This window comes from Malus sylvestris, chromosome 9 (assembly GCF_916048215.2).
Source record: "Malus sylvestris chromosome 9, drMalSylv7.2, whole genome shotgun sequence".
Taxonomy (NCBI): Eukaryota; Viridiplantae; Streptophyta; class Magnoliopsida; order Rosales; family Rosaceae; genus Malus; species Malus sylvestris.
This window is the reverse complement of record NC_062268.1, coordinates 23,613,216-23,625,372: the sequence shown is the minus strand read 5'-3', so window position 1 is coordinate 23,625,372 and position 12,157 is coordinate 23,613,216. Positions and strand designations below refer to the sequence as shown.

At 38.2% G+C, this 12,157-nt stretch overlaps 1 protein-coding gene across 1 annotated transcript; it reads right to left on the bottom strand.

Moving 5' to 3' along the window:
• Nucleotides 1-7,597: 7,597 nt before the first annotated feature.
• Nucleotides 7,598-10,136, bottom strand: LOC126633893 (uncharacterized). The gene is made up of 4 exons (XM_050304423.1): nt 10,061-10,136; nt 8,909-8,985; nt 8,425-8,616; nt 7,598-7,879 (listed from the first exon to the last, which is right to left on the bottom strand). The coding sequence occupies exons 1-4, from the start codon at nt 10,134-10,136 to the stop codon at nt 7,598-7,600; spliced, it is 627 nt and encodes a 208-aa protein (XP_050160380.1).
• Nucleotides 10,137-12,157: the final 2,021 nt, after the last annotated feature.

Sequence of the window (12,157 nt, the reverse complement as noted above, 5' to 3'; positions counted from 1 at the left end):
AAGTGACCCCAAAAGTTTTTGTATTTACATTATGGCCCAATTGTTGTGGTCATAGTTTCCTTTTGGCCCAAATAAAATGAGAACAAAATTGTTTTGTCTCTTTAATGAGAATTGGATTTTCATTCTATTTAGTTCCATTTAAATCAATTCTATGGATCCAAAAACCAATTGTTTAAAGTTGTTTTCTTAGTTAATGTGATTGATTAAGAAAAGGGTGATTATGAACCAAAGGCCACGATAATTGAGCTATGTGATTGGCCGATATACATTTTGAATGTTTGGGTTTTTAGTAGTATAGATTTGAATGTAATTTGATTAATTCTATTTGTTGTAAATGGACATAAGTCCATCATTTGATTTGTGTTGTAAAAGGGCATAAGCCCTTATTATTATTTCATGTATTCCTTTTTGTTTATATGTATGCAAAATGGAATAGTTGGGTCCAACGCCCAATAGGAAATAACGGTTTAATTGGATTAAACGCGTAACTAAAATCAACAACTATCTACCTTAAACCCAAGGTCCAACACAAGGCTCGTGTTGGATCAAATCAAACGGTTCATAATCATCCTAAAACCTAATATGACTATATAGTCCATATGAGGATGCAATGCATTCGTTAGTAGTACCATATAGTCTCGCTTGTTTCAACGAAACAGTGGGAGTATTATATGCTACTAAATCATATTGACTTGGACCAATAGTTGTGATAGGCCCAAGTTCTTTTAATGTGATTAAAATGTTTTGATGTAGCCCAAAACTACTCCCTCAAATCAAATATTAAGTTGATAAGCGAGAGATGTTTTGAACATCTCTTCGTAGGCCTTCCACCGTGGTGGGTTCCAAGCGTTTGTGACTCATGCACCGGCTTCACCCTATCATGGGGAAGTACAAAGCATGTGCTTACATCCAGGAGGAATTCATATACATATGATGAGGTGAATGTAGGCAACGAGGATAGCCGACATCGTATCATCGTGAGGCTATTCTTGAACCCCTATACAAACTAAGCATGGTGGGAATAACTTAACTAAGTGCAATGAAGCCGACATCGTATCATCGTGAGGCAACATTCTCTAGAGGCCAAACGGATGGGTAATTACAAAAGTTGTAAATGAATAATGCGTTATTCTCTCATCATTATTTTTGCTAGCCAACATCGTATCATCGTGAGGTGGGCTTGGTAATGGTGAGTCTCCCATAACCCGCTAAGAGTTCAATATAACTCTCGAATTCTATTGAGGGATGTGGAATTTGCCAAAAATAGTGGGTGGTACTATTTGATTCAAAGACCCAATCAAATAGTTTTAAACAAACAATCTAATACGATTTCTGTTATGTTATGTAGTGAACGACATGCCTAAAATTATACCCACCATTATACTTGACAAAAGGGGCCTTAAGGGCCAACGATTCCTTGCTTGGTATCGCCACATTGAGAATGTCTCAAAGGTGAAAGACATATTGTATGTGCTTAAGCAATCCCCTCCTCATGTACCTCCTACGAAATTAGCTTCAAAGGAGGAGTGTGAAAACTATGTTAGACACTATGAGGATGACTTACAAGCCAAATGCTTAATCCTCACTTCACTTAGTAAGGAGCTTATGAAGCTACATAAGCACATGGACACTTCTTGTGCCATGGTTGAAAGTTTGCATAAGATGCATGACATTGAGACTAGTAATGTACGATTCTCAAATGTTTGTAGTCTAATGAATGCCAAAATGGCAATGGGGACATCGGTCCATAAACATGGACAAAAGATGGAAAAGATATTTAAAGATCTTAAAAGTTTAGGAACTTCCATCGATGGGAAAATGGCCCAAGATTTTTTCCTTGCATCTCTCTCGGATGATTTCACTAAGTTTATTGTAAACTATAAAGTGAATAGATTCGATCATTCTTTGAAAGAGATGATTGACATGTGCTGTAAATTTGAAAAAGGTTTCAAAATAGACAGTGGGAGTGAGAATGCAAACATAAGGAAAAGGTTGCATAAGAAGAAGGCAAAGAAATCCAAAGGAACATGCTTTCATTGTGGAAAGGATGAACGTTGGAAGAAGAAATACAGGGTGCGCATTGCGAGCCTTATGACACGAACTTTTGAAGAGACTATTTCTGTCATAGAGAGTGCTTTTACAGTGAGCTCCAGTTCCTGGATATTTGATTCAGGCGCTAGTCAACATATCTGTAATACGATGCAGGGACTAGTGAGGAGCAAATCACTGCGCAATAATGAGATGGTTGTGCGAGTTGGGAACGGCACTAAAATCTCTGCAAAAGCAATAGGCACCTACATGCTTAACCTACCCTCTGGGGAAGTCCTGGAACTTAAAAATTGTTTATATTTTCCTTCATGTATAAAGAATTTGATTTCCATCTCTAAGCTTTTACGAGATGGGCACTCAGTATTGTTTGACAAAATGAGTTGCACTTTATACTTGAACGGTCGTATTATCTCTCATGGTAATATGATAGAGGGACTTTTTCACCTAGAGACGAATAGTGGGATGCACTGTATTGCGAGCAGGAATACCTCAAAACCCAAAAGGGCTAGAGAAGAAGTTAACCAAGAAAAGATGTGGCATCTTAAACTTGGACATGTGAACCTTGAAAAGATTCACAAGATGTCGAAAGACGGATACATCCACCCATTAGGTAATGACCGGATGGGTACTTGTGAATGTTGCTTGAAAGGGAAAATGACCAAATCTCCATTTACTGGAAAAGGAGAGCGTGCCACTGAAATTCTAGGGTTAATCCACACTGACGTATGTGGACCTATGTCTACTACGTCGAGAGGAAGCTTCTCCTACTATATCACATTCACCGACGATCACTCTCGGTTTGGCTATGTGTATCTTATGAAGTACAAGTCAGAATCCTTTGAAAGGTTCAAAGAATTCAAGAATGAAGTTGAGAAGCAAACTGGGAAACAGATAAAGATCCTAAGATCGGATCGAGGGGGTGAATATCTGAGTAACGAGTTCCTAGATTACCTCAAAGAGTGTGGAATAATATCACAGTGGACTCCACCGGGAACTCCACAACTCAATGGAGTTTCTGAAAGGAGAAATCGAACCTTGATGAACATGGTTCGTTCTATGATGAGTTCTGCTGATCTACCAGTAACATTCTGGGGATACGCTCTATATACAGCAGCTTACTTGCTTAATAGAGTACCTTCCAAATCAATTTCACAAACGCCCTATGAGATATGGCATGAAAGAAAGCCAAGTCTTAAACACATTAAGATTTGGGGTTGTGAAGCATATGTCAAGAAGCTTGAAGCTACTAAGCTTGAAGCGAGATCAGTAAGATGCTATTTTGTGGGATATCCTAAAGAAACTATGGGATATGAGTTCTACCATCCTGACGACCAGAAAGTCTTTGTCGCCAGAACTGCTAAGTTTCTAGAGGACGAATTTGTTCTCAAAGGGACTATAAGCAAACAGATGGAAATTAATGAGATTAATAATGAACCACAAACAAGCACTAGACATATTGACAACCCTGTTCCTGAACCCCTGGCTCCACGTAGATCTGAACGGGTTAGTAAGCCACCTAAAAGGTATGGCTTAGACAATGACTTTGATGAATTGTACCTTCTAGGTGACAATGAAACAAAGGAGGACCCTAGAGACTACATTGAAGCAATGTCCGACATTGATTCAAAGAGATGGCAAGAGGCCATGAAATCCGAGATGGATTCCATGTATCAAAATCAGGTCTGGACTCTTGTAGACCCTCCAGAAGGTATTGTACCAGTTGGAAACAAATGGGTCTTCAAGAGGAAGATAGGCGTTGATGGGAACGTGGAGACTTATAAGGCTAGATTGGTAGCCAAGGGTTACAGGCAAAGAGAAGGGATTGACTATGAAGAAACTTTCTCTCCTGTAGCCATGATTAAGTCCATTCGGATTTTGCTTGCTATAGCTGCGTACCATGATTATGAGATCTGGCAAATGGACGTGAAGACGGCCTTTCTGAACGGCTACCTAGAGGAAGAGCTCTATATGACTCAACCCGAAGGTTTCGTGTCCAAGTCTGAAAAGACTAAGGTATGCAAGTTCAAAGGTCCATTTATGGACTCAAGCAAGCCTCCAGGAGTTGGAACATTCGTTTCGACACTGAAATCAAAACGTTTGGTTTTACTCAAAACGAAGACGACAATTGTGTTTATCAAAAAGTCGTTGGGGATGCAGTAGTATTCCTAGTGTTATATGTAGATGACATATTACTATTCGGGAATGACACTGCAATACTTTCTTCTGTAAAAGTGTGGTTGTCCAAAACCTTCCACATGAAAGATTTAGGAGATGCATCTTATGTACTTGGGATAAAGCTCTATCGTGATAGATCCAGAAAATTAATTGGATTATCCCAATCTATGTACATTGATAAGGTGCTAAGTAGGTTCGAGATGGAACAATGTAAGAAAGGCTTTCTTCCTGTAAGACATGGAATTCACCTTTCTAAGTCCATGGAACCTAAGACTCCTGAAGAGATAAGGCATATGAGTAGAATTCCTTATGCTTCAGCCATAGGAAGTCTCATGTATGCCATGATATGCACAAGGCCTGATATCGCATATGCTGTGAGCATTACTAGTCGATATCAATCTAACCCAGGATTAGAACACTGGGCAACTGTCAAGACGGTCCTTAAGTACTTAAGAAGAACTAAGGACATGTTCCTCGTATATGGAGGAGCATCAGAGTTGCGAGTGGAAGGCTATACAGACGCAGATTTCCAATCTGACGTCGATGATAGAAGTTCCAACTCCGGATATGTATTCACTCTGAATGGTGGGGCTGTCAGTTGGAAAAGCAAGAAGCAAAGTGTAATTGCTGATTCCACGACAGAGGCTGAATATGTCGCTACAGCTGAAGCCGGCAAAGAAGCGTTCTGGATGAAGAAGTTCATTACTGAACTTGGAGTGGTTCCAACCATTACATCACCAGTAACTTTGTACTGTGATAATAGTGGGGCGATAGCTCAAGCCAAGGAACCCAGGGCACATCAAAAGAACAAGCATTTTGATAGGCGCTTTAATATCATTAGAAGATATGCTGCCGAGGGGAAAGTCAACATCCTCAAAGTTGCCTCAGCCGATAACGTAGCAGATCCACTGACAAAGCCAATGTCTCAAATCCAGCTTGATCGTCATATGGATAAGATGGGTATTAGATACATGGGAAGATGGCTTTGAGTGCAAGTGGGAGATTGTTGGAAGTATGCCCACAAAGCCACTCATTTGATGTAATAGCTTTTGGAATACTTATTGTATTAAACTTTTATATGTTTAATGAAGGGCAAAGCTTATTGTTAATCACTATTTATTGTATCATGTATTTAAGCAATAAGGGAATCCAAGGAATGTATTTGTTCTAAGAGAGAAGTGATCTAATGAGTTAGATTATCGAGACCTCTCTCTTATGATCATTCCTAAAACATTCCTAGCCATAGGATTGCCAATTGGGCATTGACAATCCGCTAAGGTTAGTATGTGTTATGTTGACTCAAACGTGAGTATGAACTAGTCTCAAGTCATTTGGTGTTGGACACTGAGACAAACACATAGGTGCTCGAAAGAGTAATCAAGTACACTGAACGTCGATCAAAAGAGAGTTCGAACATACATGTCATGTATGAACTCTAAAGTTGCAATATGCAAAGTAGTCCTTTGACCTGAGGCATCATAGATGTCTAATGGTTAGGTCCTTGATCTTTGATCATGTCAATGGCATTCCTTCGGATTGTCCACGGCATTGTTGGGGTCAAGCTATCTAGTCATGTAGGCATATGAATGCACAACAAGGGATCTCTAACCTTCCATGGTGGAAGGAGAATACTCTAAGATATGATTCTAAAGTCTTTGGCCAAAGCATATGAATATGACTTAGGAAGTTTGTTCCAAATCATATTCAAAGGAATCATATAGGAAAGTATCACATTGGATAGTAGACATGAAACAAACTATCACTTAAACAATGTGATTAAGAGTATTGTATTAGAGAAGGACCGTATTGCATTGTAGTTGTAACTGGATAGGTTCTCCAACCAATTCTACTTAGCTTGGGTAACCATGATATGCTGCTAGGTGTCACTCATGGTTTGTGGAAGCCCTGAAGATTAGCAAGCACTAATCTTAAGGGAGAATTGAAATGTGGTTTCAATTCACAATCGATCGTTAAGAGTAACATCGCCCACTGCCTCGCTAATTGGAACCTAATGGATCGCACACCACATAAGGATGTTAGTGAAGAAATTATATGAAATGGATAAGCAATTAAATGGTTTAATTGAAGAATGGTCAAGATTAATTAATTAGTTAATTAATTATACGAAAGGTTCGTATTGGGCTTATATGTTGGTTTTGGGTTTCGGGGCCCAAAAGTGTTTTGGTCCACAAGGCCCATTATGTTTAAGTTGTATGACAACTAAAACAAAATGGGCAAATTAGCCCAATAACAAGGAGAGGCCGGCCATTAGGGTGAATGGGCAAGCTTGCTTAATTGCAAGTTTGCCACTCACCAAAGAAAATGTTATAAAAGCAACTTTATAGCAATTTTCTCATTAGGGTTTTCTAATAGAAATTGGGTGAAACATTTTCTCTCCTTTTTCTACATAGAGGCCGGCCACTTAAAGGATTTTTACTAGCATCTAAAATCTCTCTAAGTCATCCATATCATCTTCACAATATACAACCTTGGTGAAGAGACTTAGAGACATCAAGCTTTTGATGTTTTTTGGAGAACAAATCCTTTTTCCTCTAATCATCAAAGGAGCACTAAAGGGAGGAAAACACAAGGAGGATTCAAGGAGCTTGGAGGTGACTTGAAGGCCCTCCACTTGGGTGAATCCCTTGTGTAAACAAGGATGAGCTTCAAGGGTAAAGAATCTCAAAATCTTTACTTCTCTTTAATTTTGTTAAAGAGTTTATTTTGGTTCACCATATACTAGGCTTTGAAAGTCATGGGTTTTATGAATTGTTTTTGGATGCATGCCTACTTTAAAGTGTTGATAGCTTGCATGTGTATTCAAATGTTCATACTTGTTCTTAGCTAGGGCAAAATTTTTCCTTCAACTGACTAGTCACTCAAGCATATATCAAATTTTAAATGACAAGATATTCCGCCTGATACCAATTTCAATAAATAAAAACCATACTTTATAGAGTATCTTACGCATTGTCGTTCTCCTTCATCATCTTGAATTGATAGAAAAGTTCTATCATATCAAGCACGCACCTTTCTTCTACGGCTTTAAGTATGGAATCTCTCTACACAACATCCTCTAAGGGTTGGACAACATGGAGTTTTGGGCATTTCTTGAGGTCAAAGACCCAAGCAATATAATCTACCACTTTGCATTTCTTTTTCTGCTCCTTTTTATATGGCAAAGACTTCATTGTCGCCCTTGTATAACGGACCTTTCTTTTAGTTCCCAAATGCTAGCTATCATGTGTAACCATTACATCTTTATTAGCATTGGAACCATTGACTTCTTCGTACCAGTCTGGTACTGCTTCTCCAACCAACTCAAGGAGCTTCGCACATACATATATCCCAATCACAAACTCATGCACTACTTTCAAAATCTTTTATTCTTTTCAGCCATAATCTCCTTCCCTCCATTCTCACCTTCTTTCCTTCTTGATTCCTCAGTTTCTTCGCCTTTGGAATCCTCCCTTACTTCCTTCTCATTTGTATTCTCTTCCTCAACTTGTTGCTTACCTTCTTCATCACTACCTTGTTCATCACCGTCTTTCTCACCATCCTTTTCTTCAGCTTCATCCTCACCACCCTCTTCCCCATCCTCTTCTTCTTCCTCATGACCTTCTTCTTCAATAGCTTTGTCTTCCTCACTCAATTCCTCCACCCGTTTTTTCTAAACTTGCTTTCTTAATTCCTACTCTTCGATCTTCTTCCACATTTTCCGCTATGAAATATCCTTCTCTTGCGCTATTTGCGGTATAGACTTCATTCGTTTTGGGTTATAGGTTGTCGGGCATCACAAGATCATCCTCATCCGCCCACGTCCAGTTACCTTTATTCTTCTCCAATTTAGTTGGCACAATTTCCCAAATCCTTATAGGCTACCAATTAATGTAGCAATCTTCATAAATTAATTTCTCACACATATTCATACTTAAACAATCATAAACATTCACAACATTTGCAAATAGTCATATACATTTATAGACAATAATACCTCTCAGCTCTCAGTTATATACATCTTCAGCTGCTCGAAAGTGAGCTACTTCTTCATTGCCTTCCAACAGAGAAGTCGCATGACTGATGAATCAGTACCCTAGAAATAATTGTTGAACCTACTCATGTCCTTAACGAGGTGGAAGTATCTAGATTCACAGCCATATTACTCTTCGCCCATATCAAGACTGCCTTGGCAAAGTATACCAGCCCCAACTTCAATGCATCATCCTCATTTTCGCATTCTTTAAAATCACTTTCAAGCTCGACATAAGTCACCAAAATCATTTTGCTCACTTTCTTGTAGGCGATATTTGCTTTACCTTTGCCCTTCTCTCTCCTACCCTTGCTACTCTCTCCAACAAACTCAAATTTCTCAGGAAAATACTCCCACAAATCCTAATGTTGGAAGGCTCAACATCTATGTAATAGGGTTCCTCGTAACGAAGCCTAGTAATGAGGCAAAAGTCTTTCTTCGTGAACTGGGTCACTTCACAACCGATTAAATAGCTTAGTCCCTCTAGGTATTTCACCCCTTGATTTGCCACTCTACGAAGCGAAAACTCATGCACCAATTGGCCACTGAAGGCTAGTTTATCGACATGCTCTAAGTGGTCAAATAATGATGCCCTAAGGTAGCAATATGTGCGTCATTAAACTTTTGACACATGACTCCTAGCACATGACTTACTTGGGATAGGTTCTTAAACATTCCCTTATATGATTCTTCTTCTTTTGTTGCTAGTTGAACCCCTAAGTTGCCATCTCCTGTACACATTTACAACCATTCAACATAACCAAAATTAAGAATATATACCCTTAACCCAACCTGTCAACAAGTTTTCATAAGAATGCATCAACCCTAAGAAAATCATCATGACTTAAGCAATCTTGAGTTAATTCATAAAATTAAAGAAGATTTCATCAACACAAATCAATCTCAAGATTTCATGAACACAAATCATCCCAACTCAGCAAATCGCATCCATATTTGCCCAAAATTTCATATATATCAACCAATTTTCACTAATTTCAGCAATGAACATGCATAGTTAACCATAAACACTAAATTAATTTACCAAATGTAACATAAATAAATAAAAAAAATTCTAAAGTTCCAAATTTCCAGACTCACCAAATTTCAAATTGACTTTGGCGGAAGGAAGTATGACGTTGAGTATTGTGGAAGTTAGAACTTTGAATGCGACTAGAAGGAAGCAAGCACCATATCCTTTATGTCGAACCCACTAAACAAATTATGAACCAATTTTGAACAAACTATGCTTCAGTTTCGAAAGCTGCGTCGGTGATAAGAGCATATTTATGCGACTTAATTAGCTTGTTTCCTTGCATTTACTTAATTTGTTCTTAGTTATTTTAGTATTTTAAGCTATTTTTGTGTGTTTGTAGATCCATAGGCCTTATGAAGCAATAAGGTGAACTTTGGTGCATTTTGGAGCAGTTTTGGGCTTGGAATAGATAGCACATGCATGGAGCAAGATGGATGGGCGAAATTGAAGACTAAAGAGACTAAGAATGTGTTAAAGAGAAAGAAGAATTAATTTAAAGAAGATAAAGAGCTCAGCAAGAAAAGAAGAAACATGAGTCAAGTTACCTTATTTTGATTTAACCTTTCTTAATCCTAATCCAACTAAGTTCCAGCCACAAGGAGGGTTCCCAAAGATATTAGGACACTAAATAAAGGATTCTAGAAGCCTTAATCTCAACCACAAAGGGGTGTCACACCACCTTTCACCTTCCTTGCTATGCACACCATTCTTGTCCCCTCCATTGTCTCATTGCTGCACCATTTTATCACTTTCCCCTTCCTTGCCTTACACACCACCCTTGTCCCCTTCATTGTCCACTTGCTGAACCATTACACCACCTTTCACCTTCCTTGCCGTGCACACATCCATGTCTCCCTCCTTGCAGCCTTAACCTTTTGCCTTTCCCTCCCTTTTCCTTGTCACACCACTCCATTTCTTTTCCCTAGCTACGCACTCATTCCCTTTTCTTCTAGATTTCTGCCACAACTTTCACTTTCACTATTGTGTCATAACCTTTCCTTTTCCCTTACCTTGTGTCCTCTTCCTTGTCCCCTTAACCTTTTCCTTGGATTCTGATTTGATTTAGAGTTAAAAATCCTTCTACAATCACCTTGGTTTTTCTGCCACACCCTAGCTGTATTTCCCTAGTGTTTTGACATATTTTGCTATTTAAGTATGTGTAACAGCCATTGGGCATTCATCATTCATCCACTTCCATACACACCATTCACCACCATTCACACAACCAGAAATCCATACATAAACATCTTTGCCGCAGCCATCATCTCACCCATTCACCACTATACATACTTTCAGCCATTCTCCCATACAAACCACCACTCACACCTTTGTGCCACATATTTACAAGGAAAGAGGATTGCTTCGAGTTGTGCTAGCCATTCAATTTGGATTGCTGGAGCATTCTAGGTGTATTCTACTTTAGTTTTCAATGTTTAATTTCAATTGTTTCTGTTTAATTGCAAGTATGAGGAACTAAACCCCTACTTAGCTAGAGGGAAGTTCGAAACCATGAACATCCTTGAGATATGAATTGATTTCTTCCAATTGTGATTTGATAAGTTGTGAATGCAATTCAATTAACTGTTTTCTTCAAAATTGATTTTTTATGTTGATTAAGGATGCATACTTAGTTTTCATGCTTGAATTTGATGCTAGAATATAAATGAGTTTCACCTAATTGTTACAAATTTATATTCATGAGTAGTGAAGGTTGCTAGTCACAATCGCATTAATTGAATTCTTGGCAAACGTATCATGTATTCATAGTTACAAATGTCTCGTCAACACTTATGATTTTCATGGAACGTAATGATCTTTGATTGTATCTCTATTATGCATTCATGTAGGGGACTTTTGGAGAATAATTTGGGTTGTCGCATGCATTCATCCAATTCAATGAGTAAAGGAAAATCTGAGGCTTAATTAGTGCATCATGGTTAATCTGGGGTGTTGAGCTTCATAATTTATTGAAAAACAATTGGAAATCGATTCATGTAAAAATGTGTCATGTGTGAAGAATGGACCTCTAGCTAGCCCATCATCCATATCCCAAATTCGTCCAAAATCTGTCTTAAGTTTTTAGTTACTTGTTTTACTTTAAATTCTTCCAAAACCCAATCCCTTTACTTTAGTGTGTCAAATTAGTTAGAATCTGTCTTAGTTTGTGTTTTTAAGTGTTTTGAGTCAAGTTTAATTCAATTTTTGTCTAAATCACTTCCTAGTGTCTAGTTTGAGTCTATCTAGTTGTTTTAAGCTGTTTTGAGTCATTCTAGTTAGTTTTGAGTCTTTTCAGTTTGTTTTGAGTTCTTTGAGTCTGTTTAAGTGTTTTAAAGTTTATTTTTGTGTTTTTGAGTAAGTTTAGAGTAGATTAGCAATCCTTCTAATCCCTGGTCCAAAATGATCCCTACTTATCCATACTACAATTGTCAACAAGAGGGTTTAATTTGTGTGTTAAGTTAATTTTCACATCAGTCGGAGATAAAAAACACATCGAACAATTTTGTTGACCCTAAAAACTACCAAGCGTACGTGGCGCGTAGGCCGAGTACTTAGTAAGCTAACTGATAGGAGCATATTTATGCGACTTAATTGGCTTGTTCTCGTGCATTTACGTTGTGTTTCCTTAGTTATTTTAGTGTTTAAAGTCACTTTTGTGTGTTTTCAGATTCCAAGGACAAAGTACGCAAGAAGTTGCATTTTGGAGCATTTTGGAGCAAAATGGAGCTTGGCATGATTATCACATGCTCGGAGCACAAGGAATGGACGTAATTGAAGATTTGAAGAAGTTAGGATTCCTAATCAACGAAGGATTCCTAGTTGAAGATGGATTCCTAAATCACATGAGGATTCCTAGAAGAACAAGGATTCCT